Genomic DNA, 16,650 nt, shown 5'->3' on the forward strand with positions numbered 1-16,650 from the left:
ACCCAATGTTTTCATACTAGAATTGTTCAGTCACCATGGATATCTATGTGGGTGTGGCCTCTGACTCCACCTGCTGTTCATTACATACACACTCCACTAACTCCACCCCCAAGGTTGCCAGGTGTAAAAAAAACAACAGCAGACCTGCAGCCAAGGAAGCTAACGAGCTAGCTTAGCTGCTACACAGACCAAAAAGCCTTAGCATTCATCTATAATGCTCAAAGACTAAAGACAGTATACAACTGAAGTAAATATTGGCAGTGAGTTTGACAGATGGAGAAGACTTTGAGCCCAGAAGGACTACAAGTCAGATATAGAGCTGGCTACTTTTCTTCTAAACAGGTAGCTAAGCTACTTTAGCCAGGTCATTTAGCACAACCATTAACTTAGCTTACTAGAAATTAAAATTTTATTTAATAAAAAGCTCATGCATAGCAGTAATCTGTCTGAAGCTGGGATAACACTAAGATACAACTGAGATAATTAGCTAGGTTAGCTAGGTTGGCTAAAGTGATCTGGACTATGCTGGCTAATGCAGTCATGCTACACATGCCAATATAAACTTAATTTAGTCACAACAAAGGAGCCCTTGTGTCATATGTGATTACTATCTCAGCAGTGATGAGTATGCAAAATATGTGTCAGAAACCAAAATAAAATAAAAAACACTTTGGGTATCAAAAATTGGTGACACCCAGAAAGCCCTGGAGATATAAAATTATTATTTCCATTTTTACAAAAAGATAGATGCCCAGGAGCAGCTACAAGATCCACTATCCATAGTTTAAATGCGTCCATATGGTTTTACTAAAAATGAGGATGTCATCCAGATACACAAAGATAAAGATCAGGAGCATTCATTAATCCAAACGGCATGACTAAGTATTCAAAAGAACCCTACACTGCGGCTTGCTTGCGGGTGGTTGCTAAGTGGTTGTTGTGGTGTTGCTATATCTCTCTTGTTTATGATCAGTGTTATGAATGGTATTCTAACTATTAAAACAACATAAAACAATTAGACTTATAGAATTATTAGTAAATAAACAGATAAGCAGATCAAAAAACAGCAATTATTAGTTTAGAAGTCAGTTTATTTTTGAGTATAACATCAAAATACATTTTATAAATGCAAATTACACAAATAAATCATTAAAACATAAAATATGTGTCAAGATGCCTGTATAAACTAATGTCTGTATTGATTGGCATTCGGAAAGAAATGTGCTTTTATTGTTTATTATTCCACATAACAGGAGCTCTAGAGCATTAACCTGTGTTTTTCCTGGTAAAGGTTAAAAATGATAGTTGAATACATAAAAGAAACATCAACGGTGAACATCAAACACTGTTTTTACATCTTCAAAAGAACATCAAGTTGAACCAACACAGAGCTGGGAAATAAGCCAGTTCCATAACCTCACAACTATAACACACTTAAAAATCTTGATTCCTGTTATTTACACTTAATAAATGTATATAAACTCCACCACTAGAAAAAAGCATTAGTAGGCTGAACACAATAACAATTTTAGGAGAATATGTAGACTAAGTAAGTAAAGTAATGTTAAAATGCTAAAAGCTAACACTGTCACATGTGTTGAAATACTATTTAAAGGTTCTTACTAAATAAGGACGCTGATAAAGTTATATGGTTTCTAAAAGGGCTAACTTGGTACAATCTCTTTAGCTAGCTAACCAAACACCATGTTAATACTACCTGGAACAAACAGAAATACTATTGGGTAATGCTTTATTTACAGTGCTAACCAAGGCTAGGCTAGGCTATGCTAAGCTATGCTTTGCTATGCCGATGTGGGCTTCTTCAGTGACTTAAGCATCCAATGAAATAATAAGTCTTCAATTCTTTTTTTTTTTAAGTTCTTTGACAAAACAGAAATCAGTGTGTTTCACTTTGAGGCAAAATAACAGGGTGGTAAATTGAATTGTGAAACATCATCTGGTATATAAACATCAAACAAATCTTCTAAGATAAAACCTCAGTAAATATAGTATTCTATGGTGTATTTAAGACTGGTATTTGTATATCTATCAGTGAGTTGGTGATAAACAGTTACTCCAGTGTTTATTAACTGAGTTATTTCAGTTATTTTGGACGTTTGATGATGGCATATTCAGTTTCAGGTTCCTCCTTACTGACTCTAACTGAGGCATCAGTGGAAGAACCTGGGTTCTTATGGAAACTCACAGTGGAGTAGGTGATCTCTTGGTCTTTGGGTGGAGTTAAGGTGGAGTAGGTGATCTCTTGGTCTTTGGGTGGAGTTTGGGTGGTGAGTCCAGTCTCTTCATCATTACTGACCACAGCAGGAACCTAAGAGTGGAGAGAAATGGATGAGAAGATCTTTAGACCAAACGTTTTTGTATAAAAACAGTATAAACACACAAAATACACTATATATAACTAAATATAACTAAAACTAACCTCTTTATGGTCACTGTGATTGGTTCTGGCTGAAGGGGTGGAGCCTGTAAATGTAAAGAATGATAATAATGCTGGTCAGGTTTACAGAATGTACGAGTTCATGTAACTAGCGTTTTGATAGGTGGTTGATCTGGTGTTGCATGTTCTGGCATTGCTATATTATTGCAATTGTTTGCTTGCTAAATAGTTCTTAGATTATTACTACAGTAGGTGGTTGACATGGTGTTGAAAAATATTTGCTATAGTGTTGTGGGTGAATGCTGTTGTATTTCAAGTGGTTGCTATGGTTTTTCTAACCATCTTAATTAATTGCTTCCCATGTCCTTTGTGACTGCTATGGTACTACAGATGGTTGCAAGGGCAGCTCAAGGGATGTTAGAACATTTGTAGGACATGCCTATGTTTGTGATGGTTGCTATGGTACTTCATGATTTTTTAATTCAAGTGATGCAAGTGATACTAATGTATTTCTTAAGGTATTTTCAAGTGTAGCAAGTGTTTCAAGTGTTATGTGTTTACAGGTGAACAATACCTTGTTTTTTCTTTCTAATTACAATAAAAAAGACCAGCGCTGCTCCTCCAATTAGCAGGAGAGCCAGAACAATGCTTAGACTGATAGCAACAGAGGAATCTGGAGCTGAAAGAGACATGAAAACAATGAGAAAATGGTAAAAAAAAACATTGGTTTCACCTACAGCTACAAAAATCTTTCATATTATCTACTAAATATCTACTAAATATCTACTTAAAAGATCCCAGATTAGCTTTTTTACCATCTTAAAAGTTCTTCCAGTTTTTTTTTGGGTGGGATGTTTAGGTGGCCTAAGTTGGTCAAACATATTGAACAACCAGTTTTACTGAGTTCATCAAGAAGTTGGACCACCTTGGTCAAATTGGTCATGCTGACAAATCAGCAAATCCATCAATCTCAATGAAAACATACATCACATATGCTTGCCAAATTTTAAGATGATTATCCAGTATAGGATTAGTTTAATTAGTTAACCACATTGACCATCAAAAATTAGCATAGACCTCCTAAAAGTAGCTGGCAGCAAAAATTGTTCTTTAGCTGGAGTGCTCAGTAGTATTTTTTCTTTTTATTTCTACATGAAGTAGTTTACAGAGAATATCTACAGATGGTTTGTATTTACTTAAAATGCATGTATTATAGCAGTAAGTTCAGAAATACGTCAGTAGAATGTTTACCGGAAGTGGTCCCTGTTGATGTTTCTGGTGTTTGTGCGGCAGTTGTTGGTGGTGTTATTGGTGCTGGTGGTGCTGGGGTTATTTTAGATTCTTTAAAACATCAAAAGTTCAGGGTAAGTTATTGCATATTACAGAATATCTGGTTCAAACAGTCATGACATAAAAGGACACAAAATATGACTCACCAGAAGTTGTTGTGAATGTTGACGTGTCTATAATATTAATAGATGTAAATAAAAAAGTAAACATTAGAAATTTTAGATGGAAAGTTATTCACAAAAAGTGGAGAGCTATTATTATGTGCACTATATGTCTAACACATTGGGACAACTGCTCATTCCTTGTTTCTTCTAAAATCAAGAATGTTAATATACTTTATCCTGCTTTTGTTAGAGTAACTGTTTCTTCTTTCCAGAGAAAGCTTTTACTTGCTGAAAGATTTGCTGTGAGGATAAGATCATTAATGAGGTCAGGATGTTGCATTAACATCCCATCTCATTCTCAACTCCCCAAATCATCTGAAAGAATTTGATGTGCACCATCATTCAAGAGAACATAGCTCCAAAACTCCACATCTGGCATTAGGCGGGGTGTCAATAGGTTCATAATGTTTACCAGCTCCAAATAGTAGTACTCTGCCATATTTTTATATTGGCAACACTTTCTCATATTACAGGGACTAGACAAGCTGTATGAGTGCATTTGTACTTGTATGTCAGCAATTGTTACAACTTGAATCAAATAGCATTTCTAGCTATTGGAACATACATAGTTTACAATACCATGGGAAGGACAGCTGAAATGCTTTTGCATGGCCATCCCAGTTCCCTGAGTTAAGGCCATGTCAGTGTCTTTGCTATCGTAACAATGGGAAAAGTACATCTTTGCGCCGCTCGAAACACGCAAAAGACATGGACAATTCTATTAATTAATCATGGGTGTGCTTAATTTTGGGCGTAACATGAAATAAACCAATCAGAGTGTCTCTTGCTCATCATTCTCTTTAAGAGTAGATCAGGTGAGCTCTGTCTTTTGTGGATTGCTATTGTAACGGTGCAGCTACCTGGACATGTCCAACAAACTCCTCTCAGCAGAGGAAACTGAGCTGCTGGTTGACGCTGTGAAGGAGCTCCAGCAGCTCATTTACGGGAACAGCAATGTTATTTTATTTACTATTCTGTTTATTGTTATGTAAAAGTTGGGTTGCCAAGATAGCGATGAACGTCTGACTGTTGGTGTCTGTCTAGGTTGTATTCAGTCAGTGGAGCTCCTGTGTTTTCTGTTACCAAGATAAACAAACAAAACTCCAGAAATGTACCTGAACACACCTCATTTCCAGAACACCACGCCCATCAGTGTAGATATATTCAGAAGATCTGCTGCTTTTTAAATGATTATGTGAACATAGACGTGCCAGTAACACTTCCTATGAACCCTGTATTCGTAATGTATTATAAATGCATTTATAGTAATATATAAGTACTTACAGTGACATTCATAACACATCATAAACTACAATTAACAAAGGGTTTATAAAGAAACGGCTTATAATGCCTTATAATATCTGTTCATAACAACAATGTACAGTGTAGTGTTGTAATGCACTGTACCACAGATTTTGTATATTTTGGTATAATGCATTATAATATGCAGCTATGATTTCTCAAATTAAGCTTCTATATCAGTGCGTAACACATTATAAAGAAAATTCACTTCACTTAAAAATCAGTAATGACTGTATTGAAGGCTTCATATAAGCTTATATATATATATATATATATATATATATATATATATATATATATATATATATATATATATATATATATATATATATATAAGCTTATGCAATGTGTTATATAAGCTTAATAAGCTTAATTTGAGAAATGATTGCTGCATATTATAATGCATTATTACACCAAAATATACCAAATCTGTTATAGTGCATTACATCACTACAACATTGTACAATGTTCTTATGAACAGATATTATAAGGCATTATAAGCTCTTACTTTATACACCCTTATACTTGTAGTTCATAATGTGTTATGAATGAGGCTGTAAATAATTATAAGCTATTATACAGTCTTATTACAGTCATTAATAAGGTATTATGCATGGCATACAATGCACTATGAATGCATTCATAATGCATTATGAATAAAGGGTTCATAGGAAGTGTTGCCGACATGCCTTGTGCAGAACATAAGATAGGGTATGATGTGGTTAATAGAAGTTAATAGAAGCAAAAAGTACTAAATCAAGACTAACAGATAACATTTGGTGACTTCAAAGTCCATGGACACAATGTGATACAGTTAGTAAAAGAACACATGGACATAATTATATGATAAATGGTCCTTACCAGTAACTCGTAGATAAGTCTTAGTGAAGAAGGTGTCGTAACTGACTGCACCCGGATCACCTGATACTCCACAGTAATAAACTCCTCCATCGCTTTTTCTCACATCACTGATTCTCACAACTCTAGACCTTCTGTCCTCAGAGATGGAGAATCTTCCTCTTGAAGGGTCTGAGGTATGAGCCATTTCAGTAAAGTCTAGACCGTTCAGTCTGGAGATGAATTTAGATTTTTCTTTAAACTCCTCTGGATAGGAACAGCTGATAGTTACGGTTTCTCCTGGGTGGCTGGTCAGTGTCTTTTGTTCAGAACAACATTTGTCTGTAAATCACATACAATATATTTACTTTCGCAATTATTTTAGAAGGAAAGATCTTACTAAGCTTACAGAAAATTAGTATCTACACAAAAGCATTAATAAGATTATTCTGACCTGTTTTCACTTTCAGATTTACAGTGTTCTTCCACTCTCCAGTTCCTCCACACAGATATAATCCAGTGTCCTCTGAACTCAGATCTCTGTAGATCACTGTGAGGAATCCGTCAGATTCTTGTAGAGAAACTCTGCCTTTATGATCCCATGTTTTCGGTGTTGAATCAGATTTCATATACACACACTGATGTGCTGAATCCTTACAAAAATACATATTGTATCCTCTATTGGTTACTCTTGGTATTGTGCAGTGAATCATGACAGTACCTCCAGAGTAGCCAATCACATCAGAGCAGCTCACAGGACCTGCCAATCAAAGTAACTCACTTCACAAAGTGTCTCACTTCTACACTTCAGAATAGTTCTTTATAACTGCTTTATAAACACATATAAACTGAATATTAAACCTTATCTAAAGACTGAAGTAGAAAATCTGACCTGAGATCAGGTAGAAGGTGAAGAAGAGGAGGATCTTCATCTTAAACTTCAGCTTTAGTCCACGAGTGAAGTAAAGAATCGTCGTCTCCGTGAGAAAACTCGTGTCTTCTGGTTAGTGTGTTTAGTTCCTGTTTCTCAGCAAGGGGATAAAATTAGTAAAACTCACACCTCCTCCCATCAGCATCACTGACCACAAGAACAAACCAGAGAGTGTTAGGTCATACTCTCACAAACACATTCAGAGATATATAGTGTGTTTAATGCGCTGATACTGTTGAAGAAATTGAATCAGTGTTAAATTAACAACATCTAGAGGGATTATTATGCTTAATTTCATTCATTCATTCATTTATAGATTAGACTTTAAACTATTTGGTTCAATTTAAATTATCATGTCCATTGGCCAGGCTTCCTTGAAGCTCCACCCTTTACTTAAAGCATGTATCTGGACTCCAGACAGGGATTAGGCCTAGTCTTGGATTAAACAGCAATTTAAATTGATATTTTACATTGAAATAAAAAAGAAAAATCCCTATATCCAAGATTAATTCATGTCTGGAGGAGAAGGAAAGAGATTAAGGCCTAGTCTTGCTTTTTACATTGTGGGTTTTAGTTTAGGTTTAGATAAAGATTAACCTGTATGTTAGGATTAGGTCATAGTTAAATTTAGATTTAGATGAACCGGTAGGTTAGAATTATGTCATAATTAGGTTTGGGTGTGGATTAACCTGTAGGTTAGGATTAGGGCAGGACTAGTTTTGGGTGTAGATTAACCTGTAGGTTAGGATTAGGTGTAGGGGTAGATTAACCTGTATGTTAGGATTAGGTGTCAGAGTAGATTAACATGTAGGTTAGGATTAGGGCAGGACTAGTTTTGGATGTAGATTAACCTGTAGGTTAGGATTAGGTCACAGTTAGGTTTGGTTGTAGATCAACCGGTAGGTAAAGAGTAGGTGTAGTTTAGGAATGTAGGTTAGGATTAGGTCACAGTAAGGTTAGGTGCAGATTAAGGCTCTGATTAATGTTAAGTTACGATTAGGTTTAGGTTCAGACTAATTTGCAAGTTAGGACTTGGTCGTAGTTAGGTTTAGGTGTAGATTAAGGTGTAGGTAAGAATTAGGTCACAGTTATGTTTAGATGTAGATTAATCTGTAAATTAGGATTAGGTACCAATTAGGTTTAGGTGTAGATTCAGGTGTAGATTAGAATTAGGTCCAGATTAGGTTTAGGTTTTATATTAATCAGTAAATTAGGATTAGGTCACAATTAGGTTTGCTGTAGGTAAAGTTAGGTTAAAATTGGGTTTAGGTTTACATGAACATGTAGGTTGAGATTACGTTTAAATTATGTTTGGCCACTGTGGTGTTGCCATGGTAACAGGTTTCTTTGGAAAGGAAAGGGGTTGGTTGGTTGCTGAGGTGCTGCTAGGAAGTTACCATGGCATACCAAGTGCTTGCTAAGGCGTTTCTGTGGTACAGACTTTGGTTGCCATGACATTGCTAGGTGTTAGCAACGCCTGTAGTTGCTAAAGTGCTACTCTGGTACAGCTGTTGGTTGTTACCCTGTTGCTTTATGATTGTAAGGGGTTGTGTTGCTAAGGTGTTGCTAGGAACTTTTTTATACTGTGGATGAAGGGATGAAAAGAAAACTACAAATAAACGAGTGCAGGTCGAAATAACAGTGAATTTGTTCTCGGAAGCTTAACGTTTAACAATTTTGATAAGAAGGACAGTAGATGGGTGCATGTATACAAAATGAATGGGACCCTATGAAAAATAGAGATAAACGAAAAGAAAAAGAAGTATATATACATAAACAAAAGCTGTAAACAAACCTGCAACATACAGAATTGATATCCAAGAAACTGTGGAATTAGTTAGGTCTAAAATGAAGCTTCTTACCACTCAACAGTCTGATCCAGCTCAGATCTAACCCAGTTTCAGTCTTCAGAACCGGAGCTGAAGAAGGATCTTCGTCTCTTCGACACGATTTAAAAAATTCTTTAAGCTTGCTTTTATACTCTATAATTAAACTCTGATTTTCTTAGAAATGCATCTTCCTCTTATCTCCGGTCTGGTTGGTTCCTCTTTCTCTGCTTAAAGTCCGAGTTACAGTAACTCATGAACTCCGCCCCACCAGAACCACTGATGACTCACTAAACCCAGTGAGAGGATATTAATAAATAATTTATATTATGTTATACTCTTACACACTTCAGTATGAACTCAACCAACAGAGAAAAGTTAGCATATAAGAACATTCAGCAATGTTTTGTAAAGGTTTTGGGAAGGTTAGTCTCTGTAACGTTACATACATAAGGTTTCATAAATGTTCTAAAAAAACGTGCGACAAAATAATTAAGATTTAAATCACAAAGATACTATAGAGTTTCTTATATAACATTTCAGGCTAGGTTAGTGGTGCGATTGTGGATGCATTAAAAATAAAATTCCAAATAACTAAAAGTGAAAACATTGACACCAGTGATGTTGAAGCGAAGTTACCAGAATGTTTAAAAACGTTAAAGAAATGTTCTAAGAACATCCCGAAAAACCTTGAGATTGAGGACCTTATCTTATACCTTGTGCAAGGTGTGTCACAATGCTCATTGCTACCTTACACCCTGTGTTGTAATTTACAAACATATTTACACCAATAGGCATGATGATCTAGAAGTAAGTTGTATTAATGTAAAATTTATATTGCTATCTTGGCGATGGAAAACACATTTATGCCACTGACAGATTTAAACCCTGACAGTAGTCAACAGTCAGATGTTGAATTTCTTATCCAGCAGGTCAGTTTCCTCTGCTGAGATTCGTCAGACATTTCTAGGTAGCTGCACCGTTAAAATAGCAATCTGCCAAAGTCAGAGCTCACCTGGCTCTGTGAGTGATTAACTAAGTGAATTATTTAATCCCTTTTGTACATTTCAAGTCGCACAAGGTGTACTTTTCCCATCATTACGATAGCAAAGACACAATGTCATACCTGAGCAATAAAATAGGGCCATGGTTGTTCTAAGAATGTTAATTGTAATGTTCTGAAAATATTCTACTAAATACAATTCGTTACCTATTAAAACCTCCTCCGCCACAGTTCTCTAATTCTGTTGTTATTATGAGTTATTTTCTATTATCAGATCTGATAGATTTTTTATAGAAATAAAATCAATTAAAACACAGTAGATAATGTGTTTATTCAGCTTTATTATACAGTTCATACAGTAGATTTCCATCATTTGATTCACACTGACATAACAAACATCACTAAACAGGAATCAGTACAGTACAGTGTCCCATGACTTTTTGCCATGTCCCATAGAAGGTAAAGACCTCTGCACTGTTCTGTGGGATATGCCTGTTAGGCTCTTACATAGACAATTCCAGCCAATTCCAGACAATTCCAGATGGTGCTGCCGGCACCATCATTAGCACCCACTGCACAGCACTGTCCACTGTGGGTGGTAATATTAGCTTTTTAATGCAGATTTCTGGTACAAAAATTACACTGTGGATCGAGGAAGGCTTAACCCTCAACCTCACTCACAAGATAACACCTCACAACTTATACAGGTTTGAGCGATCCCAAGCCATTCGCTGATGTAACACTTTGTGATCAGTTTAAATACTGCTGTCCAAAGACTTTTCACATCACAGTATCATATATCAGTTTTTATGATTCTTAGGCTACGTTCACACAGCGAAACTGATGTTACATTTGCAGCAGTTTTAGAAGTTTGTTATTGAATTTAAATACATATCCAATATATTTATGAGACTTTTATATCTATTTAACTCAAATTCAACATAAATTCTCAACAAGAACAAGAGAAAATGGATTTTGGTGAAAGTGAAATGCTGTAAAATCAAAGTAAGTTACAATAGCAATTAAAACTGTTTTACATAAAAACAGAATAATAAAAATGTGCTTATAAAAGCTTAAAACATCCCGAGTTCTAAGACCTCAAGAAGGCTTTTGCAAGATCAGTTACAATAACAATAAAAACTGCAAAAATTGGACAAAAGTAAAATTAAAAGTAAAAAAAAAGTAAGAATATAGTACAATAACATAATAAAAATGCTAATTTCTGAGCTTACTAAAATATAAATGTGTATTTTTTAAATGTTTTTATCTGACAGCTACACAAGAAGAAAATACGAACATTTCAACAGTGAGCTTAAAGGTACAGCCTTTTAAAACCTGTAAATACTGTATATAGCAAAAATGTATGACATTATCTAAATGCTAAAACATCAAATAGATTACTGCAACTGTAACACATCATATCAAAGAGATATCAAAAATATGTAACAAAATATAAAATATATGAAATACTATCTGTGAATGAATGAATTGAAATGTTTTAACATATATTGAAAAAGTATTAAAAATACAATATATCTGGTCAAATTCAAATCAAGGGTGTCTTTAAATAATTGGTTGGTGTTGGGGTTTAGACTCTGGTAGACTGAATCTGATTGGTTGCAATTAGGCTTTAGGCCCTGATTGACTGAATCTGACTGGTTGTTTCACGAGTTTAGACTCTAGTTGACTGCATTTGGTTGGCTTATGTTGGGTTTCGACTCTGCAAGACTGAATCTGATTGATTGATTTAGGAATTTAGACACTAGTAGACTAAATCTGTTCAGTTGGTGTTGGGATTCAGACTCTGGTAGACTGAATCTGATTGGTTGGTGTTGGGGTTCAGACTCTGGTAGACTGAATCTGATTGGTTGGTGTTGGGGTTCAGGGTCTGGTAGACTAAATCTGATTGGTTGGTGTTGGGGTTTAGGCTTTGGTAGACGGAATCTGATTGGTTGGTATTGGGGTTTAGACTCTGGTAGACTGAATCTGATTGGTTGGTATTGGGGTTTAGGCTTTGGTAGACTGAATCTGATTGGTTGGTGTTGGGGTTCAGGGTCTGGTAGACTGAATCTGATTGGTTGGTGTTGGGGTTTAGACTCTGGTAGATGGATTGTGATTGGTTGGTGTTGGGGCTCTTGTTCTGGTCGACTGGGCTCATGCTGATGTTCCTCTGTGTTCTACGTGAATCATTTTCATAATCACCATCATTCTGAAATCACACATCAAGAATCCATTTGTAAATATGATATTGATGCACTTTAACATGTTCTATCATTTAAACTGATAAAAGAAACAATTTTATGGTACGAGTAAATATACTCATATGGAGTAATATTTTATATAATGTAAAACATTAATGCTTTTTCTATGGTTTTATAGGACAGAGTTCATTATTTGTCCTCAATGTAGTTCATTTAAAAACAAAAAACAAGCAGGAGATAAAGACAGATATAGTAAATTTCCCGTTCACTTACTGCATCATTAGTTCCAGATGTTTGGCTGATGTGGGCGGAGTCTGCAGAGAAAGAGACAATGTTAATGATAAAAATGCTGCATTATATCAGTAATTAAGAAAAAGCGGGAACTGTTACATCACTCCTACTGTATTACACTAATCACACCTTTACACCTGAATCTGAATCCATCATCTACATATAATGAACAGGTGTGAACAGTACCTCCAGTCCTGCAGCATCTCAGCTTGTAGAAGATCAGTGTTAATCCTCCAATCAGCAGCAGAGACACACAGATACATATAATCACGTTAAATGGGTTGTTATAAACTGTAAAAGAGAGAGAGAGAGAGAGAGAGAGAGAGAATGACCAATTTTAACTTTAGTCTAAAACTTTTAAGTTCTGTCTGAACACATTTAACATGAATATAGAATATAGAAAAACAGAGAGCTCTGGATAAGGACTGAGTTCTTACTGTTTGATACACCGTCGTGAGATGCTGTTGTTGGTGCCGTGGTTGTTGGTGATGGGTTTCTGTCTGTAAAACATCAAGAACTAAGAGTAAGTTTATCATGTTTGGTTGGTCAGAAAATGTATAAAAGATAAAGTGACCCCAAATGGGCTTTATTAGAGCCTGCCCACTCATTAGGACTCCCCCTATCACTAGTGATGCCCCAACACACCAGGAGGGTGAAGACTGGCACATGCCTCCTCTGATACATGTCAGAAGTCAGACTCCTCCTATTTTTGAACGCTCGGACGAAAGCGCAGCGACTCGGTTCTGATACAGCTTTGGGCTGATCCACATCACCCTAGGAGTGATGAGGGGAAACATAGAGCGCCATCTACTGTACTGTACCCACCCAGAGAGAGCAAGGACAACTGTGCATGACCCGAATTCGAACCAGCGATCTCCTGATCATAAGTGGCAGGGCCTTAGTCCGCTGGACCACTCAAAACACATGTCCCAAGACTTTTTTCATATCTCAAATGACTAGAATGGCAATTCTACCTAGAAATATCCAGTCCTATTATTACCATCCACTGTGTGTGGTAAAATTAGCTTCTGTGGTGTAATCATGCTACACTGTGGATGGAGGTATGTTAAATACCCAAAACAGGACTTCATCCACTTCATCCACTATCAGGTTCTGTAACCTGTCAAATCGAGAATAGTCTCTTTTCTGCATTGCTTTTTTCAACTATGGGGCATCAGTGAATAGGAATGCTCCATGTTATCTCCTACCAGGGTTTTTACACTTCTCATATCAGAAGCTCTACTTTAACATTGAGCAATCAGTTATAGAATGGATCTTACCTGTAACCTGTAGATGAATCTTAGTGAACAAGGTGCCATAACTGACTGCACCCTGATCATCTATTGCTCCACAGTAAAAAACTCCTTCATCTTCTCTCACGTCACTGATGTTCACATTGACAACTTTAGACATTCTGTCCTCAGAGATGGAGAATCTTCCTCTTTGAGATTCGTTGGTATGGACCATTTCAGTATCTATTATAGAGTCTAGACGAATAGAGTCGTTCAGTTTTAAAAATAACTTTATATTTTCATTAAACTCCTCTGGATAGGAACAGGTGATGGTGACGGTCTCTCCCGGGTGGCCGGTCACGGTCTTTGGTCCAGAACAACATTTATCTGTAAATCATATAAAATATATTTACTTCCTTAATCATTTTAGAAGGAGAATCTGATTGGGCATCTACAAATAAGCATGTTTTAGATGTTTTACAACAAATTAATCTGATTTTCTGACCTGTTTTCACGTTCAGATTTACAGTGTTACTCAACTCCCCAGTCTCTCCACACTGATATAATCCAGTGTCCTGTAGGGTCAGATCTCTGTAGAACACTATAAGCGTTCCAAAAAATTCAATAACAGAAACTCTGCCTTTATGATCCCATGTGTTCAGTGATGAATCAAATTCCGGATTCACACACTCTTTTCCTGAATTCTTACAGAAATACTTATCGTATCCTTTATAGATAGCTCTTTGCATGCTACAGTGAATCATGACAGTACCTCCAGAGTACCCAATCACATCAAAGCAGCTCACAGGACCTGCCAATCAAAGTAAAGATTCTCAATCTCATTAAAAAATATCTCTGTCTCACTTCTACAGTTCAGAATAACTAAAGCACAGAAACCTCTTTATAAACACATACAAACTGAATATTATATCTTATCTAAAGACTGAAGGTAGAAAATCTGACCTGAGATCAGGTAGAAGGTGAAGAAGAGGAGGATCTTCATCCTAAACTTCAGCTTTAGTCCACGAGTATTCTTAAACTGATCTTGAGTTTATAAAGAGTCGTCGTCTCTGACTGAGAGTCTCTTCTGGTTAGTGTGTTTAGTTCCTGTTTCTCAGCAAGGGGATAAAATTAGTGAAACTTAAAGCTCCTCCCATCAGCATCACTGACCGCAAGAACAAAACAGAGAGTGTTAAAGTCATACTCTTACAAACACATTCAGAGATATATAGTGTGTTTAATGCGCTGATACTGTTGAAGAAATTGAATTAGTGTTATTATGCTTAAATTCTTTCATTAAGTCGTTTGTTGTTTAGGCATTACTCGGCTGGACCATGTGTATTGGCCAGACTTCCTTCAAGCTCCACCCCTTTAATTGAAGCTTGTGCCATGATTTGGTTAAGGGATTAGGCTTAGTCTTCGATTAAAAAGCATTTTAAATTAAGAGTAAAATTCCCACTAACTTCCCAAATTCCCAAATAACATCTGACACAAGTGACGGTGTAGGGACATTCCCAGAATGTTTGAAAACATTCGAAACATCCCAAAGACTTGACAGATTATACCCTGGTCACGATGCTCATCACTACCTTAGACCTCACCAAAGAGTCTATTTTAACACCTCCCCCTTCACTACCTAGTATTAAAATTTGCGAACAAACTGTATTTACGGCAATGGAGACGATGGTCTGGAGGTGTGGTGTAATTGTCACATTCTCATCCGGTTTTGTGTCTCTCTGGTCTGTCCCTGTGTTTATCCTGTGTCTCCTCCCCTGTTGCTCACCTGTTCATTTGAAGCTCCGCCCCCTGTTGTTTCCCCCAGGTGTTTCCTGTTTCCCCCTCTGTCACATCCTGGTCTTGTCTCATGTCTCTGTGTGTTATTCCCACGTGACCTGTGCCCCTCTGTGTCTCCTGTCAGTAGTTTTCCACCACGTGTTTCTCATTTGTAGCTCCGCCCCTTCCCCAGGTGTTTCCTATTCTAGTGTGTGTCCTGTTTGGTTAAATAGCCCTCCTCTGTCACTTGTCTTCCGTCGGTCTTTGCACTAACCTCTGTTGTTTTGTCTCTCTGTGTTTCTCTGCGTTTCTATAGCCCTAGTTCCGTATTTATTCCTAGTTTGTTTCCCTTGCTCCTTATTCCGTGTTTTTCTCTGGTTATCTCTAGTTACCTGTTTATTTCCCTGCCCAGTTTAGTTTTGTATTTATTCAGTCCCTCGTTTGTTTCTTTGTTTATTTACTCCCTGTTTGTTTATCATTAGTACTTCTTGTTTTGTTTAGTTTATGTTCTCTAGTTTCACTGGTTTGTTTTGGTTTTTGGTTTTGGTTTTGTTTTGGTTTCTTGCGTCCATCAGCCTCCCATGATGCGCTCCTGCTCCAGCAGTTCTAGCCTCCGTGTCAGCACCCGCTGCCAGAGTCGCCGCGCCGCCAGCACCCGCTGCCAGAGTTGCCGCGCCGCCAGCACCAGCTTCCGATGCCAGAGTCGCCGCGCCGCCAGCACCAGCTTCCGCTGCCCGAGTCGCCACCCCACCGGTTCCTGCTCCCAGGACAGTGTTTGGCTCCAGGTACCATGTACCCAGGCAGGCACCGAGGTCCCCGGACTTTGACCCCAGAACTGTGCCCAGGCTGGCTCCTCAGACTCTGCCTCAGACTTTTCCACAGACATTTGCCAGTCCTGGGCACCCACCCGTGTTTCTGGTCCCCATGTCTCTCCCTGTTTTTGTCCCTGTCTCAGTCTATGTCCCTGTACCCATCTCTGTCTCTGTCTCTGTTCCTGTCCCAGCCACAGTGTTAGTTTCTGCCCCTGTTAATGTCCTCGTCCCTGTTCCCATTTCCACTCCCGTCCAGTCTCCTGTCCAGTTTCATGTTCAGTCTCCGTCTCCTGTTCAGTCTCCATCCCCTGTCCAGTGTCCTGTCCTGTCCTGTCTCCGTCTCCTGTCCAGTCTCCATCCACCGTCCAGTTCCCTGTCCAGCCTCCGTTCCCCGTCCAGTCTCTGTTCTCTGTCCTGTCTCAATTTCAGTCCCCGTCTCTGCTCCTGTTTTTCCCGGCCTCTCCCCGCCACCAGCCCCTGGGGTTCGTTTTTACGCGCCTCGGGAGCTGCGCATTTAGGGGGAGGCTTCTGTCACGTCCTGGTCTTGTCTCATGTCTCTGTGTATTATTCCCACGTGTAGTTTTCCCAGT

The 16,650-nt window shown here is 37.6% G+C and overlaps 2 protein-coding genes across 2 annotated transcripts; both read right to left on the reverse strand.

Annotated features, from left to right (window-relative positions):
- Positions 1 to 1,181: 1,181 nt before the first annotated feature.
- Positions 1,182 to 4,069, reverse strand: LOC125785667 (CMRF35-like molecule 8). The gene is made up of 4 exons (XM_049469656.1): positions 3,835 to 4,069; positions 2,973 to 3,077; positions 2,441 to 2,484; positions 1,182 to 2,329 (listed from the first exon to the last, which is right to left on the reverse strand). The coding sequence occupies exons 1-4, from the start codon at positions 3,896 to 3,898 to the stop codon at positions 2,105 to 2,107; spliced, it is 438 nt and encodes a 145-aa protein (XP_049325613.1). The 5' UTR covers positions 3,899 to 4,069; the 3' UTR covers positions 1,182 to 2,104.
- A 1,899-nt stretch (positions 4,070 to 5,968) lies between these two features.
- Positions 5,969 to 6,991, reverse strand: LOC103029449 (polymeric immunoglobulin receptor-like). The gene is made up of 3 exons (XM_049469546.1): positions 6,884 to 6,991; positions 6,446 to 6,751; positions 5,969 to 6,333 (listed from the first exon to the last, which is right to left on the reverse strand). The coding sequence occupies exons 1-3, from the start codon at positions 6,921 to 6,923 to the stop codon at positions 5,969 to 5,971; spliced, it is 711 nt and encodes a 236-aa protein (XP_049325503.1). The 5' UTR covers positions 6,924 to 6,991.
- Between the last annotated feature and the right edge of the window lie 9,659 nt (positions 6,992 to 16,650).

The sequence above is a fragment of the Astyanax mexicanus genome, chromosome 21 (assembly GCF_023375975.1).
Source record: "Astyanax mexicanus isolate ESR-SI-001 chromosome 21, AstMex3_surface, whole genome shotgun sequence".
NCBI classification, from domain to species: domain Eukaryota; kingdom Metazoa; phylum Chordata; class Actinopteri; order Characiformes; family Acestrorhamphidae; genus Astyanax; species Astyanax mexicanus.

Coding starts and splice junctions, on each gene's coding strand:
- LOC125785667 (XM_049469656.1), bottom strand. CDS start 3,898: ATGTTTACTTTTTTATTTACATCTATTAATATTATAGACACGTCAACA. Junction 3,078..3,834: donor AACATTCACAACAACTTCTG/GTGAGTCATATT, acceptor TGTCTCTTTCAG/CTCCAGATTCCTCTGTTGCT. Junction 2,485..2,972: donor AATTAGAAAGAAAAAACAAG/GTATTGTTCACC, acceptor TTACATTTACAG/GCTCCACCCCTTCAGCCAGA.
- LOC103029449 (XM_049469546.1), bottom strand. CDS start 6,923: ATGAAGATCCTCCTCTTCTTCACCTTCTACCTGATCTCAG. Junction 6,752..6,883: donor CACCTTCTACCTGATCTCAG/GTCAGATTTTCT, acceptor TTTGATTGGCAG/GTCCTGTGAGCTGCTCTGAT. Junction 6,334..6,445: donor AAATCTGAAAGTGAAAACAG/GTCAGAATAATC, acceptor TGTGATTTACAG/ACAAATGTTGTTCTGAACAA.